The sequence below is a fragment of the Myotis yumanensis genome, unplaced genomic scaffold (genome assembly GCF_028538775.1).
Source record: "Myotis yumanensis isolate MYYU_CA2020_CCGP unplaced genomic scaffold, mMyoYum1.0.hap1 SCAF_1, whole genome shotgun sequence".
In the NCBI taxonomy this organism is placed as follows: Eukaryota; Metazoa; Chordata; class Mammalia; order Chiroptera; family Vespertilionidae; genus Myotis; species Myotis yumanensis.
The window spans coordinates 157406090-157433263 of NW_027223752.1; the positions used below are offsets into that span (position 1 = coordinate 157406090).

General features: G+C 51.0%; 1 protein-coding gene across 2 annotated transcripts; it reads right to left on the reverse strand.

The window, feature by feature from the left end:
- Positions 1–508: 508 nt before the first annotated feature.
- On the reverse strand, positions 509–19747 carry PITX2 (paired like homeodomain 2). Of its 2 annotated transcripts, XM_070408718.1 has the most exons (4): positions 19705–19747; positions 15880–15935; positions 4259–4464; positions 509–1794 (listed from the first exon to the last, which is right to left on the reverse strand). In XM_070408718.1, exons 2-4 carry the CDS (start codon positions 15923–15925, stop codon positions 1231–1233), a joined length of 816 nt encoding a protein of 271 aa, XP_070264819.1. In that variant the 5' UTR covers positions 15926–15935; positions 19705–19747; the 3' UTR covers positions 509–1230. The 2 variants fall into 2 exon arrangements, with proteins under 2 accessions (XP_070264819.1, XP_070264814.1); XM_070408713.1 differs by lacking the exons at positions 15880–15935; positions 19705–19747 and adding an exon at positions 5321–5781.
- Positions 19748–27174: the final 7427 nt, after the last annotated feature.

Below are 27174 nucleotides of genomic sequence, written 5' to 3' on the forward strand. Positions count from 1 at the left end.
AGATAAACGTGGAGGCCTAAATATTTTGAACTGGAGGTGTTTCCTTATAACTTATAGACATATTCCTCTTGAGAGGAATGTATATAAACTGTACAGGTATACGTACACATGTACTTCGCCAGAACAATTTCCTGGAGGCACAGGTTCCCCACCCCTCTCCTCCAGGAGTCAATGAGAAATTCCAAGCTGGTGTACTTTCTACATTTCTTTCTCCTCTCTCTCTCTTAGATTATTTTTTTGTCTAGCAATAATGGAATCCTCGGGGTTTAAGCCAAATACAAATCTGGGAGACAAGATCAGACTTTGCAGATCTTTTTCTTTTTTTCTTTTCTGGGAGTGCTTTTTTGTTGTTGTTTCTGATGGATGATTATAATTTATTTCTACCAGATTTAAATAAGTACTCCCGCCTTGTGTCTTTGACTACGCAGGCAGAGGGAACTGGTTTAGTAGGTCGTGACTGAGAAACCCTGGCCAGGCGACAGAGCAGGGCAGAAAGAATCCAGACCAATTTGTATGCAGTATATTTTACTCCCATGAAATAAAACACTTTTTTTCATATTTGCTGAAAAGTAAAACAATAATATTGTACGAAATGTTATACACAGGGTAGGTTGTACATAGCAGTTTCAGAAACATCATTGCATCCACCAGAGAAACTATTCTAAAACTGATATTCACACATTTTTTAATAATAATAATATGTTAGAAACATACAGTGTGGTATTTAATATATACATTCCTTTGCTCGAAAGCGAAAAATCCTAGTCGCTTCTGCAGAACATGCTTTATTTTAAAGCCTAACCTTTAAAAACACTGTTGTGATATTACTAACAACTGCTTTTTATAAAATTAATTTGACATTTCGATATATATACATCCTTTCAGTAATTTTAATGTTAACAATGCTAAACTTAAAAAATAACAAGCTTATAGTAATGTTAAAATGTCCTATCCAGTCAAACATTTGTGTGTGTGTGTGTGTGTGTGTGTGTGTGTGTGTCCTTGCAACTTTTGGAAATACTTTTAGTGAAAGATGTCAGGCATTGAGGCAATTCCTTTGAAATCAAGGGAGCTCCCTCTCTTTAATTCAGTGGTTTCCTTTTCTCTGTCTTCTCTTTCTGTCCCTTTCTTTAGTGCCCACGACCTTCTAGCGTCATCCCCAGTCTTTCCAGGGCAGAGCTGCCCCGTCCGCCCGGCACGGTGCTAGGATCCCGGCGCTGTGGGCGCGGCTCACACCGGCCGGTCCACGGCGTACTGGCAAGCGCTCAGGTTGGACGCCGGGTTCTGCACGCTGGCGTAGCCGAAGCTGGAGTGCTGCTTCGCTTTCAGTCTCAGGCTGGCCAGGCTCGAGTTACACGTGTCCCTGTAAACGTACGGGGGAGTCGGCGGCGCGTAAGGGCAGGCGGGCGTCGGCACGGCGGAATTCAGCGACGGGCTGCTCAGGTTGTTCAAGTTATTCAGGCTGTTGAGGCTGGAGCCCGGGACGCCGGTCACCGCGGAGGGCACCATGCTGGACGACATGCTCATGGAGGAGATGGAGTTGGGCGGGGAGAACATGCTCTGCGACGACAGGGGGTTGACGTTCATCGAGTTGAAGAAAGGGAAGCTCTTGGTGGACAGGGAGGCCGACGTGAGGCCCTTGGCGGCCCAGTTGTTGTACGAATAGCCCGGGTACATGTCGTCGTAGGGCTGCATGAGCCCGTTAAACTGCGGGCCGAAGCCGTTCTTGCACAGCTCGGCCTGCTGGTTGCGCTCCCGCTTTCTCCATTTGGCCCGGCGATTCTTGAACCAAACCTGGGGTGGGGGGCAGGGAGCAAATAGACGCCACAGATCGGATAAGTCAAACCTGGATCCCGCAGAGCACCAGAGGCCGCCTCTTCTCTGACACACAAGCCCTCGTTTTCCCCTCCCCCCGCGCGCCCCGCGCCCCCTGGTCCGGAGCCCAGACCAAACGAGGAAGGAAGCCCTGGCGGCTCGGGCCTGCGAGGCAGGACTCTGAGCTTCGCCACAAACCCCAGCCGAATGCTTGGTGGCCTGTGGCAGCTCCTTCTCTAACCCAGGCCCTGCTCAGGATCCAAAAACACTCACTGCGAAAACAAACGCGGGTCAGCAGGCTCCACCGCGCCCCCCCCTCCCCGCCCCCCATTCTTCCCTGGCCACCTTGCAGACTTGCTTCCATTCCAAAGCCACACACTCCATGAAGAGTACCCGGGACGGAGAGGGCACCAGCCCCGCTCTCCCACACAGCTCCTCCCTGCCCTCTGGGGTCGCCACTGTCGCCTTCCACCCAGGGGAAGCTGCACCTTCCCCTCAACAATGCCGAGCCGCAACCCCTTCCTCGCCTAGCAAAACCACCAAGTAAAAAGCCAAAGGCCCCTCCCCGACTGCTCAGTAAACTCCTCGAACTCAGCGCGTAAACTCCCGACCCCAGAAAGGGTCGCTCTGCAGCCCCCGCTCGCTCCGCGCTCTCTCTTACTCCGCCAATCTCAGGCCAGGCCTGCGCCCCCATGCTCTCCCCCTGGGCCCAGTCGGGTCTGGGCTTTGCAGGCGGCCCCGCAGCCCAGCCGACCCCCACCCGCGGCCGGTGGCCCCGCCACAACCCCGCTCTCAATCCACATTGGGCCCGCCAGTGGCCCCAGACGGCGGCTTTTGTGTATTGGAGAGAGGCCTGGTCGGAGATTTCGGAGTTGACACCAGTGATGTTTCACATTACACGTCTCAGCCGGGCCCAGACGACTAATCCGCCTTTTCCCCCCTTTCCCCCTTTCCTTCTTGATTTCCTTTGTATCCCCCTTCCTCTTCTGCACCCGACTGCTATAAAAAGCACGCCTCACTCCCACTTGGCTGGACCAGCCTTGGGCTTGGACGGAGGGAGCCGGAGGGAGCGAGAGCCCGGCCTGGCGGCAGCAGGGCACTTGGGAGGGACTGCAGAGTAGCCAGAGGACGGGGGGAGGGCTTTTCTGAAGGATTCCGCAGTATCCACAGATTGCGCTTTTATTTTAACTACTTGCCATTTCTACCCTACGCCGTCTAAACTTTGCCCAGGCAAGAAGAGTACGTGAGAGGCCCGTTCCCCTGCTGCTCAGGAGAGCTAATGAAAGACTGACCTTTCGCAAAACCAGGCAGGCCTGCCGAGCGCTAGCTCCATGCAGTTAAACTAAAACCATTTCCAACTTCATTCCGGCTCTTCTACCACCAGCCTCACCTCATGTCTTACACAATGCCACCCAGACAGTGTCTTCTTCCTTCCCTCTGCTCTGGCAGTGCATTTTGGCCTTAAATCTTTTCATCATTATTGTTACATGCTTTCTTCTTTCTGCTTTCTCTGTTCTAGCTGGGGGCTCTGTTTTTCTATCCAGGGCATTTTTTTTTTTTTTTTTTTTTTTTTTTTTTTACAGTAAAGCCTCTGGATCCTTTGTGTATTTTCTGTTTCCAGAATCCTAACAATTTTGGAGTTTTGCACCGACGAGCATAAACCAGGATGCTGCTACTGGGTAACTGATTTAAAGTTCATTTTTTTGCCAATCCATAAAGCACAGCCTTGCTACAAAGGTAAGCCCTTTCTTTGATAAAACTATTATAACTGGGAGGAAGGGTGCAACAATCTCCTGAGAAAAGATAAATAAACCAAACTGAAAAGTCTTTTTCTTTTTCTTTCTAAGAGGACTAGCAGGATAGTAGCTTGTGTATTAAAATGGCTTCCGGAGATCACAAAACCAGGGAGTAGGGTGTGAGAGAGACCCGAATGGCCAAAAAAATAAAAAAATAAAAAAAATAACCCGCAGAGACCTTGCATGGAGGACGAGAGGAGTAGAGAAAGGGCTGGGCCAGGCCCGGCGCGAAAGTTTCCCTTGCGTGTTTCTGGCCGGTTTTCCTTGTTAAAGGCGCACAGGTTGGAGCCTGTTTTCAGCTCCTGGCCTGGGAGGGATTTTATTAGCGCTCGCCTGGCGACTGCAAGCCAGGAACACAATACTCTGTGCAAGGGAATGAATGCCATGTGGCCCAGTTTGGGAGGGCGCCGGGTGGCGTAGCAGTGAGCCGTGCCATTCCGGGCCCCAATGGGGGCCGCGGCAGCCTCGGATGGGGGAGCTGTAACCTCGCGACTGGGCCGGCCGAGCGACCTTTTGCTTTCGCAAAGGCACCCCACAGCGCAGCCTCCGGGGCGGCGCCGCCTTCCGCACTCCCTCCCGGTCTACACGGCCTGCACCTCCATCGCGCTCTCCCGCCCAGCCCTCTCGGGCTCCGCGCGGGCTCCTACCCGGACTCGAGCTTCCGTGAGGTTGGTCCACACGGCGATTTCCTCGCGCGTGGACATGTCCGGGTAGCGGTTTCTCTGGAAAGTGGCCTCCAGTTCCTGCAGCTGCTGGCTGGTGAAGTGAGTCCGCTGCCGCCGCTGCCGCTTCTTCTTGGACGGGTCTTCGGCGCCCACGTCCTCATTCTTTCCCTGCTGGCTCTTGTCTTTCTCTGAAAACGAAACACACAAAGGTTCCCATCAGCATGCCCACCTGCAACCCGAGAACTCCCGCTGCAGAGGGAGGCACTGGCCGGGAAGCGCTGGGGGGCCGGCGGGGAGGAGTGTGTGACCGAGCGCTCGCGTGGCGCGGAGCACTGCGTCTGGGGGGTGCAGGCGCGAGTGTGGGTGTGCGCGCCCCATCTCCTCCCCTCCCCCCCCTCCCCCGGCGGCGCCGTACGTTTTATTTACATGTTTATCTGCCTGCGACCGCGACACATTCCTTTTTATTGCCTGTACTTTCGAGCACATGTATTCGCCTCTGCGCAGACACACCAAATCTCTGGGGAGACGCGCCCGCGCGCGCTGCACAGACACCCCGGCTTTCGAAGCGGTTTCGGGAGGCTAGATAAGTGGACTTTGGGATTCGGTCTGGCACTCACGATTTTTGTTTTTGTTTTTTTTTTAAACACCTCTTCTTCTGAGACATAGTTTCAGAGATACTTTGCTAACAAGTGGAGCTTCTTGGGAACTGAAAGCCGAGAGGAGAACATGGCCCGGGGGGTAGATGCGGAGCGGCCTCCGAACCGCCTCGGATGTAGATGCTGGGATTTTTGTGACCCAAGAAACAGAAGGGAGGCCAGGGTAGGAATAGGGAGGGAGGGCGGCAAAAAAGACCCGCGCCGTCCGCGCCACCCCAGCCCGGCGGTGGAGGTAGAGCGAAAGCCACGGGAGGTTCTGCGGACAGCAGGCCGAACGACCACTCCCACCACCTTTCCCGCTGCAGGGGCCGACTTCCTCGCCGGCCAGAGGGGTCGAGCGACGCGGGGCGGCCGCGCGGGGGTACCGCGGGGCCGCGCGGCTCCTTACCTGCGGCCTCGGGGCTGGAGGTGTCAGAGATGGTGTGCACCTCCAATCTGTGCTTGGCAGAGTCCAGGGCGCGGGTCTGGCCGGGAGCTAGGACCGAAGCCATAGCCTGTGGCTGGGGATGGTGACAGGCGGAGGACGCGGAGGCAGCCAACCGCTTGGTCCCTGCTGCTCGGTGCTCCAAGTGCAGCGGGCCTTTCATGCAGTTCATGGACGGAGCAGCGCGCCGCCCTGCCAGTCCCGGGCTGCGCTGCGCTCTGGGCGCGGAGCTTCCCCGCGGTGTCTGCCGCGGGCAGAGCCGGCGAACACAACCCCCGCGGAGCGCTCCAGCCTCGCCGCCCCGTCTCCTTCGGCAGGCTTAAGCGAAAGATTCCGGCGGCCGAATGTCAGCGGGCCAACGGAGCCATGCGAACGAGGTCGGGAGGGTACAGCTCCGAGCGTCTTTGGGGAGCCGGCTTGCAAGTTCCAAAGCGAAACGAGAGTGGGCAAAGACCCCTTTCTTCACCCCCTCCCTCTCCAGAGGACCCCTCCAATAAGGAAAGCTAACGCGGAGCGCGCTCTGCCCGCCCCCCGCGCGCAGCCCTGACAGCGAAGTGTCAAGAGTGACAGGGACAGGTAGCTGATATTGGATCCCGGCGGCGGCGGCGCGAGCCTCCGGTCGCACCCTCCGCGTCGGGCACACGCACGGCCCCACGGATCGTCGAGCTGGAGCCCGGCCTCGCCGCAGCTCAGCTCCCGGCACCTGGGCCAGCGAAGGACCAGCACTGCGGCTCCTCGCTTCCCTGTTGGCCTAACATCTTAAAACCAGAGGCGGGCTTCCTGGTGCCGAGACGTCATTTGGCCACAGCCCTCCCCAACCCTCCCGCCTCCGCCTCCGCCTCCTCCCAGACCCTTCTTGCGGCCGGAGTGACGTGACTCTGACCCAATCAGGAGGCCGCGAGCTGCGGCGGAGGGACAGTGCTGCTTGCACCTATCAGCTAAGTGGGCTGGGCCAATACCTCACTGCGCCCGCAGAGTCTACACCCGCCGGCTCCAACCCGACTAAACACGATCGGCTTTTTGTTCGGGCGGAGAGGTGGAAGGATGAGGTGGGAGTAAAAAGCTCGGGGAGAAAGGAGCTGGAAGGTACACGGATCAACAAGGCACCCCCACCCTGCCGCCCTTCTTTTTGTGTCTCACTACATCCATTTTCACTCCCGAGGTGTTTTTCTCCTGTATGGGAAGGAGACATGCTACTTAAAACCAGAAATATTTAAAAAACACCAACTGATCACCTCTCCGATCTTAGATTTCCCAAACAGCCTGTCAGGTGAATGCTGCGCCAATCTGAAGAAGCTTTATTTTAATTGCAAAAAAAAAAAGATATATCCCTTAGAAGACAGGCTAATAAATTAGAAATCGAGAAGCAAATGGACCCGTCAAAAGAAAATTACCTTGACTTTCAACGAACAACTGTTTGGTGGTTCACTCTGGATTTATACAAGAATAAAAAGTCGCCTCAGATCACGTTCTCTGTAATGCTTATTAGTCCCCAGACAGAAAACACACAATAGAATAGAAACCCTAACCCAGCATTTTCAAAATGCTGAAAGCTTATCCATTCTACTTAACGTTGATTAAGACACATATCCTAGATCTTTCAAATTCCTCGTACACTGTATTAAGCTCGTCCTAACCAGAGAGAGAGCCGAGCTTTAAATTCGACTCTCGTGTTTACTTTATTATCAATCAGATTGAAATCCATAAAGCTGGTAGAATCAACAGCCTTGAGCTAATTATATATAAACTATGCTTTAATGAGTTTCCATACAATTAAGAATGTTGCCAAATAACCAATTTCAAGGATAATTTTTGTCCCCCCCTAGGAAGCTCTAGGCTGTCTTGAATTGTTAAAGTCCAGGCAGGCAGAGGCAGTAGGGTGTGAGCGAAGGGCACAAGCTTAGGAGAACACTGGGCCAGGGAAGGCAAAACCAACCGTATTCATTTATATAAACAAAGGAAATAGAACACCTTTGGGGACATCCAACTCTTTGTAGCACTATTTCCACATAAATTTAATTTCCACAGAGGTTAAAGAAAGGAATCCAGACATATTATTTAAAATAATTTTTGAAAGTCCCTTTGTCCTCTGGCTTGGGTCAGCTGGGGAGCACAAACTAATCTCCCCTGGGCTCTGCATTGGCCGATTGCTTTATTGTGGAGTTAGTGTTATCATCCCTGACTGTGTATTTGTTTGACGTTACAGTCAATGATTTGCAACACCAGTATGGGGTATCTTCAGAGAATTCCCTCCTTGTCCTTGTTCACAAGATTGGGAAACTTATTCAGTCTGCGGCAGAGTAGATGAAACGGACTACAAACATGTTTGTAACCTATGTGTCTCTCCTTTGCCCTGCTCCCACCCCAAATCCTCTCTGCAGCTCCTCCCCCATTTTAAACATGCTTGAGAGCAGTCAGAGGAACCAAATGAGAATTGTTCTTCAGTCTCTCCACGCAAGTATCATCCTACTTTAAGAAGAATTCAGCTCCAAGGGGGCCTTTCTTCTTAGTAAGCTTTAAATCAGCATTTCTGATTTTAACCTTTTGTTCCAGTTCACCCCCATTCCAAGCGTACACACACCTACTCAGCAGAATACACCCCCCTCTGACAGGTCTGCATGGGCTGAGGCCCATGCCTCCAGCTACATTGGGTCCTGCAATCTTATCACTAAGTTATACATATTACACCAGCAGCCTGTTGGTAAAGAAGGTTAAATTAATTTACATTCTGTTCATTATCTGGTGCTTAAATGACGCATTTTATCCCTGAGATTTGGAGGAGAATCTCCTCAGACCCCACAGCGTTTCACTGAAGACAATGCTCTTACATTTGTAGTGGGTTTTAATCTGATAAGACTTTAATTTGCTTAAGTCTTTTAAATAAGGGTTTTAGATGTTTCTAGCCATTTTCTTATTGAATTTCCTCTAATTCCCCCAAGATCATAAAATATATGTGTAAAGTAAATATTTCCTCCCATTGCACTGCCAGCCGATGACCTGTAACTAAGTCAACATGAATGCAGCTCTTTTCTACCCAATGTGTTTACTAATCATATTCCAGTTTCTTCTTTGAAACCTTAGCAGAGCTGCGATCCCCACACTACCGTGCCCCTACAGCCTCATTTCATGAAGAAACTCCATTACGTCAAAGAATGAAAGATTCTCCATCACAGTGAGCATTCAATTTTTGGTGTGAGCTCAGGGTGTTTTTCAAAACTCCTTGCTTGGGAGAGCTGAGAAGCTCCCCAGAGCCATACAGATTTCTAAACGCATCTCTCATTAAACCCGCAGAATTCTGATTTAAGCTCAGGTGGCTCTGCTTGACTAATAGAACTTTCATCCGGACAAATACACACCATGAAGGACCTAAACCAGCCTCCAAGGGGGTGAAAAACCCAAGGGCAAGGGACGGCATCTTATAGTGCCAAAGGGTGGGAGATGGTGGAAGCGCTGGTGACCTTCAGGCAGCCTAAAAGCCTAAAGAGACAAGGAATCTTAAATTGTGTCAATCCATTGCAAAGCCCAGTAGAACATAAAGACAGTTATCTGGAGCTCTCTGGTTAGAGAAAAAACACAGCCGTACACACATATACCTATAAATCTATAGAATATGTATATGTGTGTATATGTATATATACTGTATGTATATATATCACACAGCCCCTCAACCCCAGCTTTCGAAACAACTGAACCAGTGAGGTGTTTCTTCACATTTTTTTTCCCAGCCAGAGTTTCAACTCCCTCCTAATCAATTAATCACTTCACAAACTCTTGAGTCTGAGTGACACACTTCCCAAGCCCAAGATTTCACTCCATGGGTGGTAGGAGTATAACAACATGGAAAGCCTAGATGGGGAAAAACAAGTGTGTAGTGGGGAATCTGGGAATACTTTTCAGTAAAAATTGTGGTGGTTGTGGGTAATTTTGGAGATTTAATTTACCAGAACTGTGTGGGTGGGTACACAGGTACAGGCAATACTGATAAGGAAGAAGTTGAAAGCAAAGAAATCGAATGTATTTTGATTCAGCACTACGCCCCCAAAACCCCTTCTTTGACTGGTTCTAGAAATTAACATTTCAGCTTTCCTCACAGACGTTAGAAAAACTCAGCGTGGTCAGGTTCAGGGAAGCCCGAGGTGCAGGCTTCCCAGGATCAGGACAGGAAGCTCCGTAAGCGTTTAAGTTTTTGTGTCCGAAGACATCAGGTATCATCTCAATAGGCGTTTTCTTGCTTATTTTTTCAAATAATGACCCTTGAGGAGGGAAATGTGTGACACCTGGTCCGGAGGGTTTTGAGCTGGTATTTGCCACTGATTCCCAGTCTTAAGGTCTTATTTAATTTCACACTCTTTAGTGTTAGTTGCGCAAAACCCTTCTGGCCACCACGGCGACATTGGCTGGGTTGTGCCATCCATTTCTTAGTTGCAATGGTCCGGGTATGGATTGGGACACAGACAAGGGGCCAACAACGTTTGGAAAAAATGTGTCCTGAGAACTCAGCTGGAAAATGACTCAATTACATGTCCCCCTGCGCTGTCAGGCCTTAGAGAGGTGGGAGTCTTGCTCGGTCAAGGCCAGCTCAAGGACGAGGCCCGCCTGGGATTCTGCTCAGAGACACGTGAGGGGCGTGGGTGCGCCAGCAGTGGCGTAAGGCGCAGAGGTCAGAAGGAGACCTTGCACCCTGCTCAAGAAGAGGCCCTTCCTCCTCTCCTTCCTCTGCCTGGCTTTCCTCCACACAAAAAATCAAGCTCGAAAGTGCTCCCTTTCTACCCGCGTCCCCTCAGCCATAACCAGAAATTAAAGGCTTTACTGTAACTAATCCCCCCCCCCACTACTGCCTAAATGGAATAAAAAAAAACCTGTTAGTTTATTTTGTAAAAAAAAGGGGATGCATTTTTTTTGAATCAGAATTCTGTAGATGTGCTAAACAACACCCACCCTCTCTAGGTCCGTGCAGTTGGTCCCCCTATTTCTGTCCCCACACAATCTACCACTGGAGGTCTGGCACGACTGGATGAGAAAGTTCAGGTGTCAGGTGTAGGGGCCCCTACACTGGCCAGTGAAGAGAAGATCGAGGGATTAGAGGAGGCATTGGAGCAGGGGCTAGTGAAATCACTAAGCCCATGTGCTGTAATGCCTTTTCACGTTAGCGTGCTAGCCTTACAGGTTTATTAGGCCCTCATTTAATCTCGCAACGCAACTAGTCATGGAAGAGAATGCATACGTGTTAGGGTAGGAGAGAGAGAGAGAAGCGGGAATAAGATAAACATCAATATTCAGGTCCAGAGAGAGAAGTGACAAGGGACTAACTAAAGTCACTTAAAAAACACAACAAAAATTGGATTACAATGCTCCTTTCTCTTTCTATTTTCTCCCTCTCCAGCTCATGTTCGTCTCTTTTCTATTTCTCTTGCTCTCCCTTCTTCCTGTCTTCCCTCTCCCAGACATGCTAGTAGCTAACGTTCAGCATTAGTTGTCATGGTGACCATAAATCACATAAATCCAAAAATACCCACCTATAATCTGAGATGAAGCTTTTATTTCCCTAGCGAAATAATATTTTAAAAGCTGTCAGCTGACAAAAAAGGAACCCAGCTCATTGTAGTAACCCAAGTAATATATTACTTCTAAAGATTTAAATTAAAATGTCAGCCTATTAAAAACACGCCGGGAGAATCTTGGGCACTCCTCAGGTCAGATCCTCACAATGAGGTTGACTCCATCACGCCTGATCACTCTTTAACACAGATACACCATTCTGCGTGCTCTCTCTCCTGTTAATTTATTCCCTTCTGTCCCAACTACCGCAGTCCTCACCAACTCTGGGCCTTCGGTTGTAAAAGAAAGGAGACTCCACCTGGATCAGAAGGGAACCGGCTCCTTTCCTGAACCTTCTGAGGGCCTTGTGTGTTGGTCCTCTGATATCAATCATTTTCCCAAATGGAAGAGAAGGATTTGGGGGGGGGGGGGAGGGATGTGCTGTTGAGAGCTATAATGAGGGCGACTTCTTAGAAAAGCTGAGAAGAAAGAAACGAAGAGAGAAGGACGGGTGAGGGAAAGGCCAAGTAGTGGAGGACGGAGCTGGGAGGCCAGGTTCTGTGGGGAAGTCTAACCCAGGAAAGGTAGGTAAACTCTACCATCCAGGGGGAAACGCGCCCATTGGAAGCCCCGGTGGTAGCGGTGGGGGGGGGGGGGGCAGTGGCGGGGGAGGGGGGCAGCCGCTGTTGGGCCTTTTGTCTTCTACGTTGGGCTTGTTGTCTTTTGCCTATCTTTGGATTACAGGGTATTCGCCTAGATGAAGAGCCATTAATTACCCATTCAGTCAATATTAGGAAGACCACAAAGCTTTTTACATAGGATTAAGAAGACATCAGATTGCTCCTTTAGTATATTCCTGCTCACGAATAAGCTTTCGTTATACATTTCCTTTTCCCCGGAGCCTCGCTAGCAACCGCTGCATATATTAGCGGCGGGCGGTGCGGAGAAACAGCCGCGCCAGCCCGGCCGAACTTGGAGCGCACACCCCGCCGGAGCGAGGAGCGCAACCTGGTCCACCTCTGCGGGCGGGCGGGGGTCCGCAGGGACTGACCACCTTGGGACAACTGTTCAAATCCTCCCCCCACGTGGGCGTGGGGAAGCGCACGCACACACGCACACACACACACACACACACACACACACACTGATTTTTTTTGCGGGGGGGAGTCCAAAAGAAAATGGACATCTCTCCCGCCCAGCTCCCCTCTCTCTTTGCTTCTTGCTCAGAAGTTAACGCGCCTTGGCAGGCCCCTGTTCTTGTCCCCGCGCCGCACCGGGGAGCCCTCTACCCTTCTAAACACCCCTCCCTTTTCTGTCAACGCGGAGGCCCCCGGGGCGGAGCAGCACCCCGCGCCCCATTCTGCGTGTCGCGGCGGAGGGCCTGGGCGCTGTCGCTGGGGTCCCTGTTAGCATTACAGTCGCTTCCCAACGGGAAGCAGGATTGTTTGCTTTCAGCGGGTACCCTGGAACCCACGTTAGTATGTGCTCGGCAAACATTTGCTGATCCAGTGATTGGGGTGTGTGTGTGGGGGGGGGGGGGGAGCGGTCTGTGGCCGCGGAGGCGGTTGTCCTGGGTCTTCCTAAGAAGTTGGGGTCCGGAAGGAGCTGCGGCCCGTGAGAGGGTGTGTGTCGGGCTGGAACTCCGCGCCGGGCCTGGGGCCCCTCCAATGGAAGGAAGCTTCCCACACTAGAGACCAAGGCCAAGCACCTTCACACCAGCCACTGTGGCCAAGCTGTTTCACAATCCACGGCGCCGCTGGGGGGTGGGGGGGGGGGGCGGACAAAGGTTCCCCACCCCAGGTCGGGTCGCTAAGCCAGGTGCCGGGCCGCGGGGAGGCAGCTTGGACTGATTCAGCTGGGAATCCAGGGCCACCGCCCCGAAACTTCAGGGTTACTGACAGGGAAGGCACTCGGCCCAGTCCCTTCCTGAAGGTCACGACCACTTTTTGAATTCCGCAAGGGGGTCCCTTTCAGGACACCCCAAACCAGGAAAAACGATGAATCTCGGTTCTAGGGGTGCGTTCTCTGGGGTCTCTATCTCTTACTTCTGGGGGGTGGCTGGTGGGGGGTATTGCTTAACTCACCACCTCTTCCTGGCTCCACTTTCCATGCCCAAGCCATTCCTCTCTCCCCCTCTCTCAAAGCCCTGGCCTGAGAGGCCTGGCTGACCTCAGCTCCATCTCTTTTTGGGGGTTGAGCCAGGCTGTGGGTCAGCTTGTTAGATGTCAAGGGGACTGGGCCTTGCAGAAGCCCTCCCTGCCTCCTCAGAGAGTGTTTTCAGTCTTCAGTGAGGACATGGTGGGTGAGGAGAAGGAATGCCAGTAATAGAATATACTGGCTCTTCTTGAAAATTGCATGTCATTGTAAACATGTTTCCTTTTTAAAAGCAAATAAAAACTATTAAAAAAACAAAGGAGAAAAATCTCTTTCTTTTAAAAGCAGGCTCTGGCCAGGAGTTTGCTTATTACGTAAGTTAAATATGCTTATATTCAGGAAAGGGGACGCTGGCAACCTTCCTTCAAGGGTACTACAGTTTTTGGTTTACCAGATTCCTAAAAGCCAATAGGCTCAGATGTTCAGCATTTCTTACTATCACATGCCTCTTCTTCATTAACATGCGAGGGTAGCAATTTTCTTTTTTGGTCTGAAAAGTAGAAAAGAGACTATTGGCATTGTAGGGAAAGAGCCCTTCACCTGCATTAAAATAATCTGGGCTTGAAACTAGTCTTGGTTATTTCTAGTTCTTTGTTTATTTGCTAATTATCAAAAGCGAACCGCCAGGGTTGTCTGCCAGGCCTGTGACGGTACTCCCCAGCTAACCCGCTTCTTTCCCACCCACGAACCCCCCACCCCATCCCAGGTTTCTCCCTCCCTCCCTAGCTCACTCGGAGGCCACCTGTACTCAGAAACCATTCCCGGGGTCCAAGAGCCTGGTGTGGGGGCAGGGGTAGGAGGAGACAGTTTGCGTCTCTGCAGCTCCCAGCGAAGCGAGAAGTGAGTCCGCCCCGTGCGAAGTCAGAGTGGGGAGCTCCTCTAGTCTGGCCGGAGCCAGGGCTGAACCCGCACAAAGTGTTTCCCCCGGGAGTCAGAGCTGCTCTTGATTTTTAACCATATCCCAAACATACTTCGGTCTAATAATTTATTTTTACGACCGATTATCAAACAGAAGAAGAATTTAACACAATCTTAATGACAGAAATCACCCGCCGTTATCTCTGCATGGCCCCATTTAACCCCATGGGGTTAATCCCGGACAAGTGAGCATTTAACTGGCCCAGCGGGAGGACTCGCGATATTGTGCGGGCGTCCAGGCCGGTCTGCTCCGGACCACTTTAGACGTTTAATTTCAAACAAATGATGTTTTTCTCTCAGATTCACTGGGAAGCCCGAATGCAGGGCCTTTGTTTTCTTCTTAGGAATATGGTTTGTTTACTTGGCCAGGGTCCCAATTCCCCCCCCTCGGGCACCCATTACATTTGTATCCTTACTCTTTAATCCGGAAAGAGGGGGTTAGAGGCTGAGGGCTGGGGGTGGGGGGAGTCGCTCTATCTGCTCACACTATCAAAGGTCAACAACCTCCTAAGGCTAGGCACTTATTTATTAAGGAGCCTGGAAAACCCAAAGAATAGAGGAACAGTCGGTTTGAGTTTTTCCTGTATTCCAAGGAAAGCTTGTCCTAACACACACACACACACACACACACACACACACACACGACCAAAGGACACATTTCAATGTATCAGAGGCCTGCGCAATGGGTTGGAGACGTTTTCAGTTTTGCATAAGCCTGCAGGCTTTGAGCAGCAATATCCCTTGACTCGTGCAGAATGAAACTAGCCAATCGAGCAACGACACCACCAAAACTCGAGGCCCTGCAACCGGCACAACACGCAGGTTCGCGTCGACAGGGGCACACACTCCACTCCACCCCGGGCTGGTGCGCATACTCGCTGCCCTCTGGCTAAGCGGGCTGTTGTCAGCTCCTCCACCTCCGCGGCCAGGCACATCTCCTCCAACGCCGGCCTCCCGCGCTCGCCTGCAGCGGTAAACTCCGCACCCACAAGCCTGGGCGGGGCTCGGCGGAGAGCCGCCAGGACTGGGTGGGCCCCTAGCGGCGCTGCCCGCAGTGGGGCGCGGCGAGCGACAGAGGTCGCTGTTGGACCACTTTTCCACTCCCCTTGGAGGCACCGAGGTAGGTTGGGGTGTGCGTAGATCAGGCCACGGGGAAACAGAGAGAAAGCGAGAGGGAGAGTTGTTGGGTCTCAGGAGTGCAGTAAGATTTGGAGAAAGGCATGAAGGTTCCCTGGGACGGCTGCTTCCCGTCCCGCCCAGAGGCCAAGCGTCTAAGTGCAAGGAGCAGGAGCGCTGGTCTGGAGGGCTCGCCTGCCTACGCCTCACCCGAGGCCCCGAGGCCCGGAGGCGGGTTCCCAGCTCGCAGCCTGCGCTTCGCTCCCGGCCTTACCATTGGCGCCAGGATGCTGCCGCGGGAAGAGCTTGCTGTTGGCCACCTCTTTCCGATTCTCGGGAGAGTCCGTGAACTCGACCTTTTTGATCTCGGAGTCTTTGGAGAAGAGGCATTCAACGGCCGCCGGCTGCACGCCTGGGCCATGCGCGCCCGCCCCACGTGCGCGGAAAGAGACGCCCCGGGCCGCCGCGGGAAAAGGAGCGGGGTTAGGGGCGTGGGGGAAGCGGGACCGTGGAGAAAGAGGGGACAAAGAGCAAAGACCCAGTTAGAAAGAAGAGCGGAGGGCACTCCGGTCTCGGGGACCCTCTGGGCCACGCGGCGCAGGGGGCGTCTCTCTCTCTGCGCCTCCCAGGTTGCCAGCAGCCCCGTTCGAATGGGATTAGGGTTTAGGAACGCAGCAAGCGGCTCCCCCTGTTTCGGGTTCTGATTTCCTTCCTTCCTTCCCTGGCCGGCCCCTCTGCGAAGTGCCCCACGCCGCGGCCTCACCGTCGGGGGACAGGGCAGGAGAAGCGGGTCTTACCTAATTGCACACACGCCGACACTAGTTTGCGGCAGTTGGTCTCCATTCCCCGTTATCTGCAAAACAGAAGAAGGCAGGCTGTGTGGAGCTGCGGTCCACGCGAGCGCAGGGCTCCAAGGAGGCTCCTGGGGGGGGGGGGGGGGCGGGGGCGGGCGACCTCCACACCCACAAGCGGGCGCCTACTCTGTGCCAGGTTCTCGCACCTCCCAGCCGCTGTCTCCCAGATCCAGCCCAGCCCAGCCCGGGGAGTGAGGGGGAGATTTCCCTCCACAGCCCCAGCGAATGGGCCCACGGGCTCTTGGCCTATAAAGCGACCGTGTTCTGGGGTCCTAGGCTGCGGATCTACTCTCCAGGGCTCTGTCAGGGGTTAAGAGCCCCTCTGAACACCATGGTAACCTTGGCAGATGCAAACTTTGGGGGGCGGGTGGAGAGGCCTTTTATCTTGGGGAGTTGTATGCGAAGGCCACACCATTCAGCACAGCGCTGCTCTATTAGTTGGAACTCAGTAAACATTTGGAGAATGTCAGAGTCCACTCGCTCCTGTCCTAGACAGCAGCGGCCCTCGATTTTCTGCAGCTCTACAGCGAACAGGACTTCAAGGCTCTCGGCCTAGGGGTCTCCTGGAACAAGCCTTCTTTGAGCCTCTCATCCATCAGGAGCTAGTTTTCCATATTTAGCCACACTTCTCCCTGGAGATACTCACGCGGCCATTTATTTACCCTAAAGTATGATTTAGGATCACAGAGGAGAGAAGCGGTGTGGCCAGGGTGAGACTGAGGAGAGCGGGGCAAACGTCCCCAGAGGGTTTCCTGCCCCCCAAGGATGGAGAAATAGCTCCGAGACCGGCTTCCCCAGTTCTTACCCTTCTCCTCCGAGGCAAACCAATTTTTTTTTTTTTCAAATTTCCAACCACAACGCAGCGAGCCTCACGTTTAGCGCGCTCCCCCTTCTCCGCCACTGGCAAACCGGGAGAAGTGGGTGGTGAGGGGCTCTGTGGGGTGGAGTAGAAGAGCTGCGGCTGCTTTTAAAGACAGAAGAAATGAAAGAAGGCCCCGGGCTCGCAGGACCGTGGGATCGCTGCGCCTGCCTCCTTCCACGCTCACCAGGGTACGCGGCGGCGGGAGGGCCCGCTGCCCTGGGGTAAGGGCTGAGGGTGGGCCAGGGCATTGCGGGGTTAGCGGAGGGGCAGAGGCGGGCGGGTCGCCGCGGGTCTGCCTCTGGCCTGAGTCGCATTTCTCTGCTCCTTGGCCTCTCCTGGGAGGAGCGGGAGGGACCCAGGGCCTCTGGCCAAAGTCGCTGCCCAGACGAGGGGCAGCAGCATGGGGACCCGAGGGTCGAGACCGCCCAATGGTTTTCCCACCCGCCAGCGAGATCAGGGGCTCCGCGGCTCTTGGCGGGGCCCCGGGTCCCAGAAGTAGCAGTTTGGCGGTTCCAGATTTAGTGATTCTGCAGTAAAATCACAGGATTAGTCCCTGATTGAGATGTCTGTTCGTGAGATATTACAAAATTCATTATCACAGCTTTCTACTAACTCGATATGAAGTAACACAGATGGGATTTTATTAGTCCAGACTTCAAATGTTTACTTATGATAATTTCAAGGGAAATTTGCATGTCATCATCATTTCGATAATCTTTTTTTTTTCCCCCCTTAACGTCTGAACTGGCTGCATTATTAGCCGGTGGCCCTGGCATTGCAGATGGTAACTGCAAATAGTTTTTATTTTCTGAAAGGATGAAATGTACAAAAGAAAAAGATCCAGGCCACTCCATATAAAGTCAGTCGATTATCGCACGCATTCTCCCCCACTCCCGAGCTTCGGTTCTGTGCACCAAACAAAGTAACACAAAACAAATCTTCAAGAACTCTCCTCTAAAGATTGAAAAGAAGGTCAAGGCATGTTCCTTAGCTCACTCCCGGTGTCCTTGGGGATTGACTTGGTGGTCAAAATGAGCCCTGAAACCTGCATTTATTTATTTGTATTTTATTTTATTGTTTTGCTTCATAGAATGACCAGGCCTCCTAGATGAATTAAGTCTAAATAACTAGGGAAGATAATTAAAATTAAAAAAAGAAAATTTCCAATTCCTGCCTGCGGATCCTTACATGTGCCCCTGTCAAGACAAGTCTTACAAGACAAATTTGGCTGCGGGATTTAAGGTCTAGCTTCCCTGGCTAATTTCACAAATTAAGATGTGCAACTTTTACTGATAGAAAGTGTTTACCCGGAAAGTTCATGTCCTGGTTGGAGAGTATATGCCAGGGGACCTTGCTCTGTCCAACTTGAGTTTTCTATTGTGAGCATGCTAAAAGCACTAGACAGCTAATAAAGCACACTGAATCACAGGAGCCAAGACAGGCAGGCGAGCACTAAGAAATAAAACAATTTGCTTAAAATGAATTTCTAATGATTGCCATAAGAAAAAATTGCTGGAAAAAGATAGCACTCATAATTCCAAATCCTTTCACACTCCCTCCCCTTTCCTTTCATTTTGATACCCTATAATAAAATCATCAATGGAAAATTTAAAAATAAACAGCACAAGAACATATGTTTTAAATGAACTAAATTGGGGAGATTAGCCAGTAAATTAATTCTCAGTAGGTAATTATTTAAGGACATTAAAATACTGCACAACACAGTTCTGTAGTTTACCAGTTTAAGCCTTCTTTTAAACCAATTAATACTGATGCTTTAGGAACACTTGAGGAACAATGCACCTGAATGATTTAAGTATGGTTTTGCTGAGATAAAGTAAAACATTCCATAAATGAAGTAGCTATTTAATTTTTAGGGAAAGTTTGATTATTGAATTATTGCATGGTTATTTTATGTTGTATGAACAGAAATCTCCAAGCTATTTTGCTTAATTGCTTTGTTTCCTTGGAATAATTGGTATTACAGTTTTAGATGAATTTTCTCCAAAGGATATTAAAACTGTCTTTAATTCTTATTAGTGGCCTACAAAGAATTCAAGGACATCTCTCTAAATTAGGTTAATTTTTCATTAAAATGTTTTTGAATGTATGAATTCCTATTATTTTAATTTATCGTAGCAAAATATTTTTCCATTTAGTTTACTTTAGTAAGACATAATACGTGCACACACAAAAAAAGAGTAAAAATCAGACCACCCTATGATGGGTTGGTTTCTGAATTGCTTAGGAAAAGTAAAGCCATTACATTGGAATAAAAGAGGAACATATTTCTCAGATTTAGAATCATTTTTTTTTTCTTACTTGACGTTTGGAAGAGTCTTTTTCCGTGCACCCATTTAAAATGTATCTCTTGAAGGGTAAGACTGGAGTTGACTGGTGATCAATTTAAAGGATTTATAAGCCGAAGTAATTGTGTGAGCTTGGCATCCAGTCCTGGCTCCCAGGTAATTCGTTTGGGCCTGGGAGGCCACTCGCTGCCAGTTGAGATGGAATCTTTCTTCCAGTTGGTAACAATGGGGAGGGGGCTGATCTCCCAGTAGCTCAAACTTTGTACCCAGCCCTGGATCTAAGCCCCAGCCCGAGGATCTGTCCCTGCCGCGCTGGCACCGAAATTTCGGGGAAGAGACCTCGTTTTCAATGCCAGCCCCGGTCTCGCTTCCCACTCGACCCCAGCGCCCCATAGACTGTTCGTGTCTGCGACTGGGGACGCAGGGAACGGGGCTTTGCAAGTTCTGTTTGCCAACCGCGTTACCTCGGGGGTGGGGGGTGGGGGGAAGGCATCCCCAAGAACTACAAATCACCGACAGCGAAGATTCTCCAAAGTGGAACCAATTCTTAAACTCGCATGATCTCACACCCTCGCGGGGCGGACGGCCTCCACTTACCCGCTACCGGCAGGAAGCTGCTGCCTCCGTGTCCCGCCGCTTCCCGGGGAGATTTCCAGCGAGCCAGGCGCGGGCTGCACCGCCAGCGCCCGCCAGCCGGGCCGAGGGGACGCCGGGGCTCCCGAGGGCGCCAAGGTCCCGGGGCGTCCGCGGGGGCGCGGGGGCCTCCGGAGTCTAACCGTCGCTGGCCGTTTCTTTCCGCGGCGCTCCCGCTTCCTCGCTCGGTCTCCCACTCTCTCTCTCCTCCCTCGCTCTCATCCCTCTCTGTTCCCTGCGCTCCGACTCCGGGTGGGGGGTGCCGTGACGTCAGCAGAGATTCCACCAAACTCCGCTGCACAGTGGCGGGCGGGCGGCGGCCGAGCCGGGCTGCGCGGGCGAGCGGGAGCCAGCTCAGCGCCGGGCCGGCGCGGGGGGAGCGCGCAGGGGCTCCGGGCGGCGCGGCGGGGGAGGGAGGTAGAGGCCTGCGGGCCGAGGAGCCGGGAGCCGAAGAAGGAGCTCGGGAGAGCGGAGGAGGGAGAGGGAGCCGGGCCGGGCGCGTAGACAGCAGCCGCTCGCACTCCCGCGGTGGAGAGGAGGATGCGGAGGGAGGATGGGGAGGAGGAGGAGAAAAAGGAATCCGCGCCAAACCGGGAGCTCGCAGGAGTCAGAGAGGGAGGGCCAGGGCGTCGGGGAGACAGCAAGGTACCCCTGGGGAGCCCCCCGGGCCGGATAGGGCGGAACGGGCCGGGAACGTGCCCCCAGGAATGGAACAAAGGACAGTGTGCGAGGGCTTGTTTGGGGCGAGGCCTGTGGGGTGTGAATCTGAGTGTGCGGGTGTGTGACCTTCTCGCAGGTCTGCAGGGCAGAGGGAAGAGGTCATGGAGACTAGGTAGGGGTTGATGAGGTTGGGGGTGGGGGGAGTGAGGGAAGGGCAGGAGGATGGAGTTAAGGTAGACAGGGTCGGACTGAGAGAAGATGACCCAGGAGAAATCTGGAGAAGTGGGGTGAGTGGGGGGCAGTCAGGAGAGAGCGATCGAGGCCAGTCAACCCGGGAAGGCCGGGCCGCTCGGCCCCGCACCCAGGCTCCCAAGGTCAATGCGAGGGGAACAGGTACGCGGCACCCAGTGTCCACGCACAATTGTCCGCGAGGAGATTGCGCTGGACAAGGCGCAGGCCCTCGTAGAGTCTAGAATTTCCTCTGCTCTACCTACACTCAGCGAGTTCACTCCGGGTCACGGCTATCTCATTTTTTAAAATGACGAGGTTAAGGTTCTTGTTGAGCATGGTATTAAATTGCACGGGATGTTGGTGGGGGTGGGAAGGGAAGCTCCCCTCAAATCCACGTTTTCTCCTAAAAATCGGAGAACAAGTGAAGTTCGAGAGGTCATTTTCACCCGAAAAGTGTGTCCTAGTTCTAAACCCTGATGTTTCGATTTCTTGACTGGAGCAAGGCAGGGAGCAGGATACTTAACGCTCAGTCTTGCCCTTGGATGAAAGGGCAATAAATATGATTCGCCTGGAAGCCCAGGTGTGAAGGCTTCTGCCAGGCACATTGGACAAAGCTCTTCCAGTCTCAAGGGCATCCTGCGAATGCATGTTTTTGGAAAGTGTTGGAAAACAGCCATAGCTCTCGGTTGGGTTTTCCCACCAATATTAGTTCCTGCATAGGAGCAAAACGCAGCCAGGGCCGCCATCAAAGAGCCCTCTCCTTTGGCCCCCAATAGAAAGTAAAGTTCTCTCTAAAAGTTGCATTGCCCTTCCTACATCAACGTACCAATTCTCGACATGTTAGGAAAATAGAACGACTTGTGAAATATGTGCATTAAAAAGGCCTGTCGTGAAAATAATCCCGGTCACCACATAGGTTTGGGGCTTTTCCTGCATTTGGGGGCTGTCTGGAACATGTTATGTGTTCTGTTGAATTACTCCGTGTTTTGAATTCATTTGAGTTAGCAGTAAAAACAGGCAAACAAACTTGCTCAATTTGTTTTGAATGCTAAATCCCTTCACTTTGAAATAGCTAACAGTCGACAGATGGACTCATTTTATGGAAAGGGTTAGCTTCTTGAGCCACGAAGAAAACTGAAGAGAGATCTACATTTTAAAGCCATTACTGAACTTCACATAACATCCGTGAAAACTCAAACCTTCTCCCTTTACCAGGTGAAAACTCAAGACAGTTTTACTTAAGGGAAGAGACATGAGGGGGACATGCCCACGTGCTGTTTTTTTTTTAATTTTAATTTTTATTTCCCCCCCGTCCCTGGGTTTCTGGAATCTTGCTGAGGCAAGAAAATAAAATTTAATGAACAAGTCTGACAACTGAAATCTAAAGTCACAACGTACCGGCAGATGTTTTCCGAGCGAGACATTTTCGTATCTGCTTATCAAACATTTCTCCTACCCCCACCCCCGAATACTGGGTTAATGTCCCCCCCTCCCTTTTTCTTTTCATTTTATAGAGATTAAGAGACGCTCAAGCAGAAGGGCCTCGCCTTCGTCTGGTGGCAGGGATGGGAAATCTCAAGGAAAAGTGGTAAAAGAGTGAGAACATCAGAGACAGGACGATTGAGAGACCCGGAGACCAGGGAGAGAGAACCGGGCTGCAGCTGGGGAGCCGCGCAGATCTGCGCGTGCAGCCCCCTCCTCTCTGGATTCGGAGGGTTGCTAACCAGGACTGGGATGAAGGGGCTTGGGGAAGCTCACGACCCCTCGCCCCCTTCTGTCTGGAGTCTCGCCTGCCAGGGGCTGGTGAACCCTAGTCCGGCGGGCGGGCCGTCGCAGACACCGCTCTGAGCTTTTGGGTCCTCGCCTCGCCCAGCGCCAGTGCAGCTGAAGTGAGCAGCTGGTGGGAAATGCAAATGGCTCCTGGAGAAATAGAAGATACAGAATGATTCTCATTCCCCCCTCGAGTGTGTGGAAGGAGCTGGACATACGTTTCACGCTCCTAATCCTTCTTTTACATTTTTAGTCATACTCCTATTAAACAACTAATTAATGCCCAGAACCACGGGGGAATACATTAGGCATGCAGCGGGGAGGCAGGGTGCTGGGGGGCTACAAACCGCCGAGCTGCTGTAAGATGTGGATTTCAGGTTTTCCCCGTCAGAGCAGAAATGGAATAGTGGGCCCTGGCGACGGGCCGCGGCCATGGGATTTAGATTCCGATTGCTCCAAATTAGGAAGGGGTGGAGGGAGCGTCCCAGCAAAGCGAGCACTCTGCCCTGCAGTTGTAAACAAGGTTGCAGCTTCTAAGGTACCACCAGCTCCTTAAGGGCCAAGTCGCCGGGTGGGGAGGCGCTGACCTCGCGTATCTGTGAATTTCCAGGATGTTACAATGTGACATAAACAACGCGGGTCGGCTCTCCTGGTATTCCTTGATGAGACTCGGTGCTCTAGAATATCTTTAAGTTTTTTCCCCCTCTGGTGTGTACATCATTTTTTACTTTTCCAAAAATTTTGAAACAAGTCTGAAGAGGATAGCCTTCCACTGCACTATTTCCCCTAGCTCTTCTTTCTGTCTTTTCTACCCTGGGGTTTTATGTGCGGGGGACACCGGGAAATAAACATCCCCTCCCCTCCAACCAGACCAGGGAGAGCGCTCCTTGACGGAACAGGGTCAGAGAACTTTTAGTGAGATTCTGAATGATATCCCTTCTTTTCATATTTGAAGCAAGTGACAGAACTGCTAAGAGCCAGAATCAAATGGTGAGACTCCGGGAGGACATAACATTTTCTGATCAAAGAGGGGCAAGACCGGGGACAAATGTGGGGTGACCTCCGCCAGCCCTCGCTCCCCCAAAGAGTGAGGATTTGGGGGAGGTACAGTATTATTTTACAGCCCGCGGGACGGGCTTCGTGCTGCCATTGACTTTCTCACTCTGGATTATGATCTCAACCCTGGCAGGCAATTTCCCAGCTCCTTATCTGACAACAAGCGAGTATGTAAATACCGATGGCTAGAGATGTTTAACTGCCTCAAACATTATTGATTTGTTGGCGGTTCTAAATTTTCTCGCCAGTCTTAGGTCTTGTTTCCGAATGATCTCTTCAGGCGGTTTGATCAGAATGTCCGATGCTACAATACAATAATTGTTTTTTTTTTTTTTAAAAAGGCATTTAAGATGAACCAGATGATTTGCATATAAATTAAAATTACTCTGCGTTGCCTATTCCGGTGTCGTATAATCATTTTGAAATTAGTACTTAACCACTAGAGCTAAAAGAATAGATAAATGTCTGTATTGACTGACTAATGAATTACCTAATTAAAACGTCCCGGGGATGCGGGGCTCCGGAAAGATGGTTAAATCAAGACATTTTAGGGAGGGATGAGGGTAGGATGGGTAACAGGCCGCCGTCTGGAACTCGGGACGGAGATCCGGTGATGCCGAGCGTAATTTGGGAACCCTGATCCTTCTCTGTTGTGACTGATTTCGTGCTTGTTGGTAAATAAACGAAGGGGAAGGAGCGCTTCGTCGGCCGCGGTCTAACCCAGAAGTGCTAACTCCCGGAGCCGCCGGGCCAGCCGGGAGGTGTGTGGCCGGCGGTCTGGCCGGCCTTCCCCTCGCCCTGCCTCGCGGGCCGTCTGGGCGAGCGGCGGCCGCGAGAGCTGGAACTCGCGCCTACAGTAATAGATATGCTAACTGAGCACTTACCTGCGTCCTGAGAATAGGAATAAAAGGTAGCTCTTCTGAAGAGAGGCGGTGCAAAGGCACGCCAGGAGTTCAGAAAAGGCTGGCGGCGGGGAAATCTGTAGCCCGGGGGCTCGCCAACATCCCCTTTCATTTCAAGCACTTATTGATTTGCTGTTGTCATCGTTGGCGACGCAGAAGGACACTTGAAAGAATTTCTGATGGGGCTCTGATCTCAGAAAGGAGGTGACCTGCCTAGGCTCTCACCAAATTCTTAATTACCACATCAACTGCTTTTTCATCCCCCCACTCCCCCTCCTTCCCCCGTGGCAACCAAGTTTGCTTATTCTTAACTTTTTCATTATTCAGAAACTTCTTTACCGCCATTGGCTTCCCTTTTGCAGGGGATTTCTCCTGGAGTCTTCTCCCTCCCTTCCCCACGGGAGGGTCTGGATGTTGACCCCTCTGACCTTTGGCACACCTGGGCCTTTCAAAATCTCTCGATCTTTTTATCTCCGAGGAGGGAAGGCCCACCCTCTCCACTATGTGCACCTACGTGGAGAGGTGAAGACTTAGACTGCCCTCGAACCTAGGGGATCTCACAGGTAGTATTCCCTTTTCAGTTGCCTTTTTTTTTTTTTTTAAAAGAAATATATTTTATTGATTCTTTACAGAGAGGAATAAAGAGTTAGAAACATCCTGCACACACCCTACTGGGGATGTGCCGGCAACCAAGGTACATTCCCTTGATCGGAATCAAACCTGGGACCTTTCAGTCCGCAGGCCGATGCTCTATCCACTGAGCCAAACCAGTTAGGGCTTCAGCTGCCCCTTGAAATCAGGAATGCCTGGCTGCTTTTCCTTTGATAGTACTCTCCCCTGCCCATTCCTTTCTTAAAGCAGTAGGAACATGGGTGCAAATGTGCCCATGACATCTCCACCAACATTCTTTACCAAACTGTAGGCAAAGAAGAATGAAGGTGGGGGTGTCAGGAATCAGAATTCCCCATCAAGGATCCCTCAGTCAACGTGGGCCAGCATCTACAATGGGTCATGCAAGCAGGAGGCCCCCAGGAACCTGCACCATGGGGCAGCCGGTAAAGCCACAGTAAAAAGCAGAATAATTTCAGGATTATTTCATTAGAATGAAAATTATGTTTCTGAGTTTTGTTTGTAACTATCTAGTTTTTTTTTAAAAAAAGTATATTTCTTTATTGATTTCAGAGAGGAAGGGAGAGGAAGAGAGAGCTAGAAACATCAATGATGAGAGAGGATCATTAATCGGCTGCCTCCTGCACGTGCCCTACAGGGGATCAAGCCCACAACTTGGGCATGTGCCCTTGGCCAGAATTGAACCTGGGACCCTTCAGTCCACAGGCCGATGATCTATCCACTGAGCCAAACAGGCCAGGGCGTAACTATCTAGTTTTAGTACATGTAGTATTGACAGGAAAAAATGTGTCGCCATGGTTATTGGGATCAGAGAGGAGCAATACCTTAGGCTCATCAGTGAAAAGAAGACCCCGCCCCCTGCCCCCATGTACATAGTTCTGTGGTTTAACTTCATCTATAATAGTGGGAATAGACAGGACACAGCTGCTTTAAATATTTTATGTATTTTGACCAATCTTAGCTCCCATTAAAATGAGCTAAACAGAATTTCTTTTAACTCAAGATGCTTCTGTCTGTGGGCTGATGCTCTAACCACTGAGCAAAATGTCTAGGGTTACTGTGCTGGTTTTAAAATGACTTTTTTTTTAATCAGCATAATCTTCAAATTAAAAAAAACACCTAGTTTTCAAATAAAAAAAACTAGTATAATAAACAAAGCTCCTAGCTTTCAATCCCTCAGAATTTCCATTTTAGTTATTGCAAGAAATAATAATAATTTGTATTACTACATGCATTCCTTTTACTTTGGGGGGTGGGGTGGGTTGGGTCACACCATCAGCCCTACCACAAACAAAATCTAAAAGCTAAATTCTTTCTTGTATAATGATTGATACTTGGAATGCTTCTGACATACTTCACATCATCCCAAATTGTACTTGTGAACTTTCTTGGAATTTCAAGCAAAAGTTTGTAGCAACTAGAACAACTTGTCTCTGGGAAGATAAGCTCTTGAATGCGCTCTCATTGTCTGGAGGAATGGACTTTGGAGCAATGAAGGAGGCTGGGGACATTGGAGGTTGTCAGCCACTTCAGAGAAAACCAGCAGAAGTTCAGCGAAGTGACCAAGGCAATGGTCAGATTCCCATCCTGGGTTTCTTCTAAATTGAAGCATTGATTTCCCCACGGTGGGATCTTGAGGCACCTGGCATGTATGTTGATCACTCCTCTTGGTCTTCCCCATGTGGTTTCATAGAAGATCTCTGGTTCAATGATGTCTGCCGTTGTAACTCTCAGAGTTATTATAATAACCTTAATGTTCAAGTTTTGATGCATTTAGGTGACAGCTGCTCTGTCAGAAAGCCGTAAAAACAGAAGAGAGGGGACAAGTAAAGACTCACCGTAACTCAAATTCAGACATGTTTAAGTGACTTAGACTGTGGCAAAAGTCTGGCAGTGCTTCTGGCTCCCTGGGCTTTCTTCTCTCAACTTCATGTGGACCATGGGAGAAAGCCTCGGGCTAATGAGGTGTAATGAAATCTGGGTTTTAAGAAATACTAGTAATAGCATTTGCACTGAGAACAAAGTGAAGTCAAAGTCTGGTATATACAAAATGAGTCTGGTAATTTGAGTTAGTAGTGATAACTAATATTTACAGAGTGCTTCGTTTATTTAGCCATTGTGCTAAACATGTTTGTACTGATCATCACCGTTAGTCCTTATATCAGCATTATAAGGTGGGTACCAT

What these genes read in the sequence shown, in the direction of transcription:
- PITX2 (XM_070408713.1), bottom strand. Translation starts at nt 5,528, where the DNA reads ATGAACTGCATGAAAGGCCCGCTGCACTTGGAGCACCGAGCAGCAGGG. An exon ending in CTCCAGCCCCGAGGCCGCAG is followed by an intron (nt 4,465 to 5,320) that starts GTAAGGAGCCGC and finishes TTTCGTTTTCAG; the next exon opens with AGAAAGACAAGAGCCAGCAG. An exon ending in TCACGGAAGCTCGAGTCCGG is followed by an intron (nt 1,795 to 4,258) that starts GTAGGAGCCCGC and finishes CCCCCACCCCAG; the next exon opens with GTTTGGTTCAAGAATCGCCG.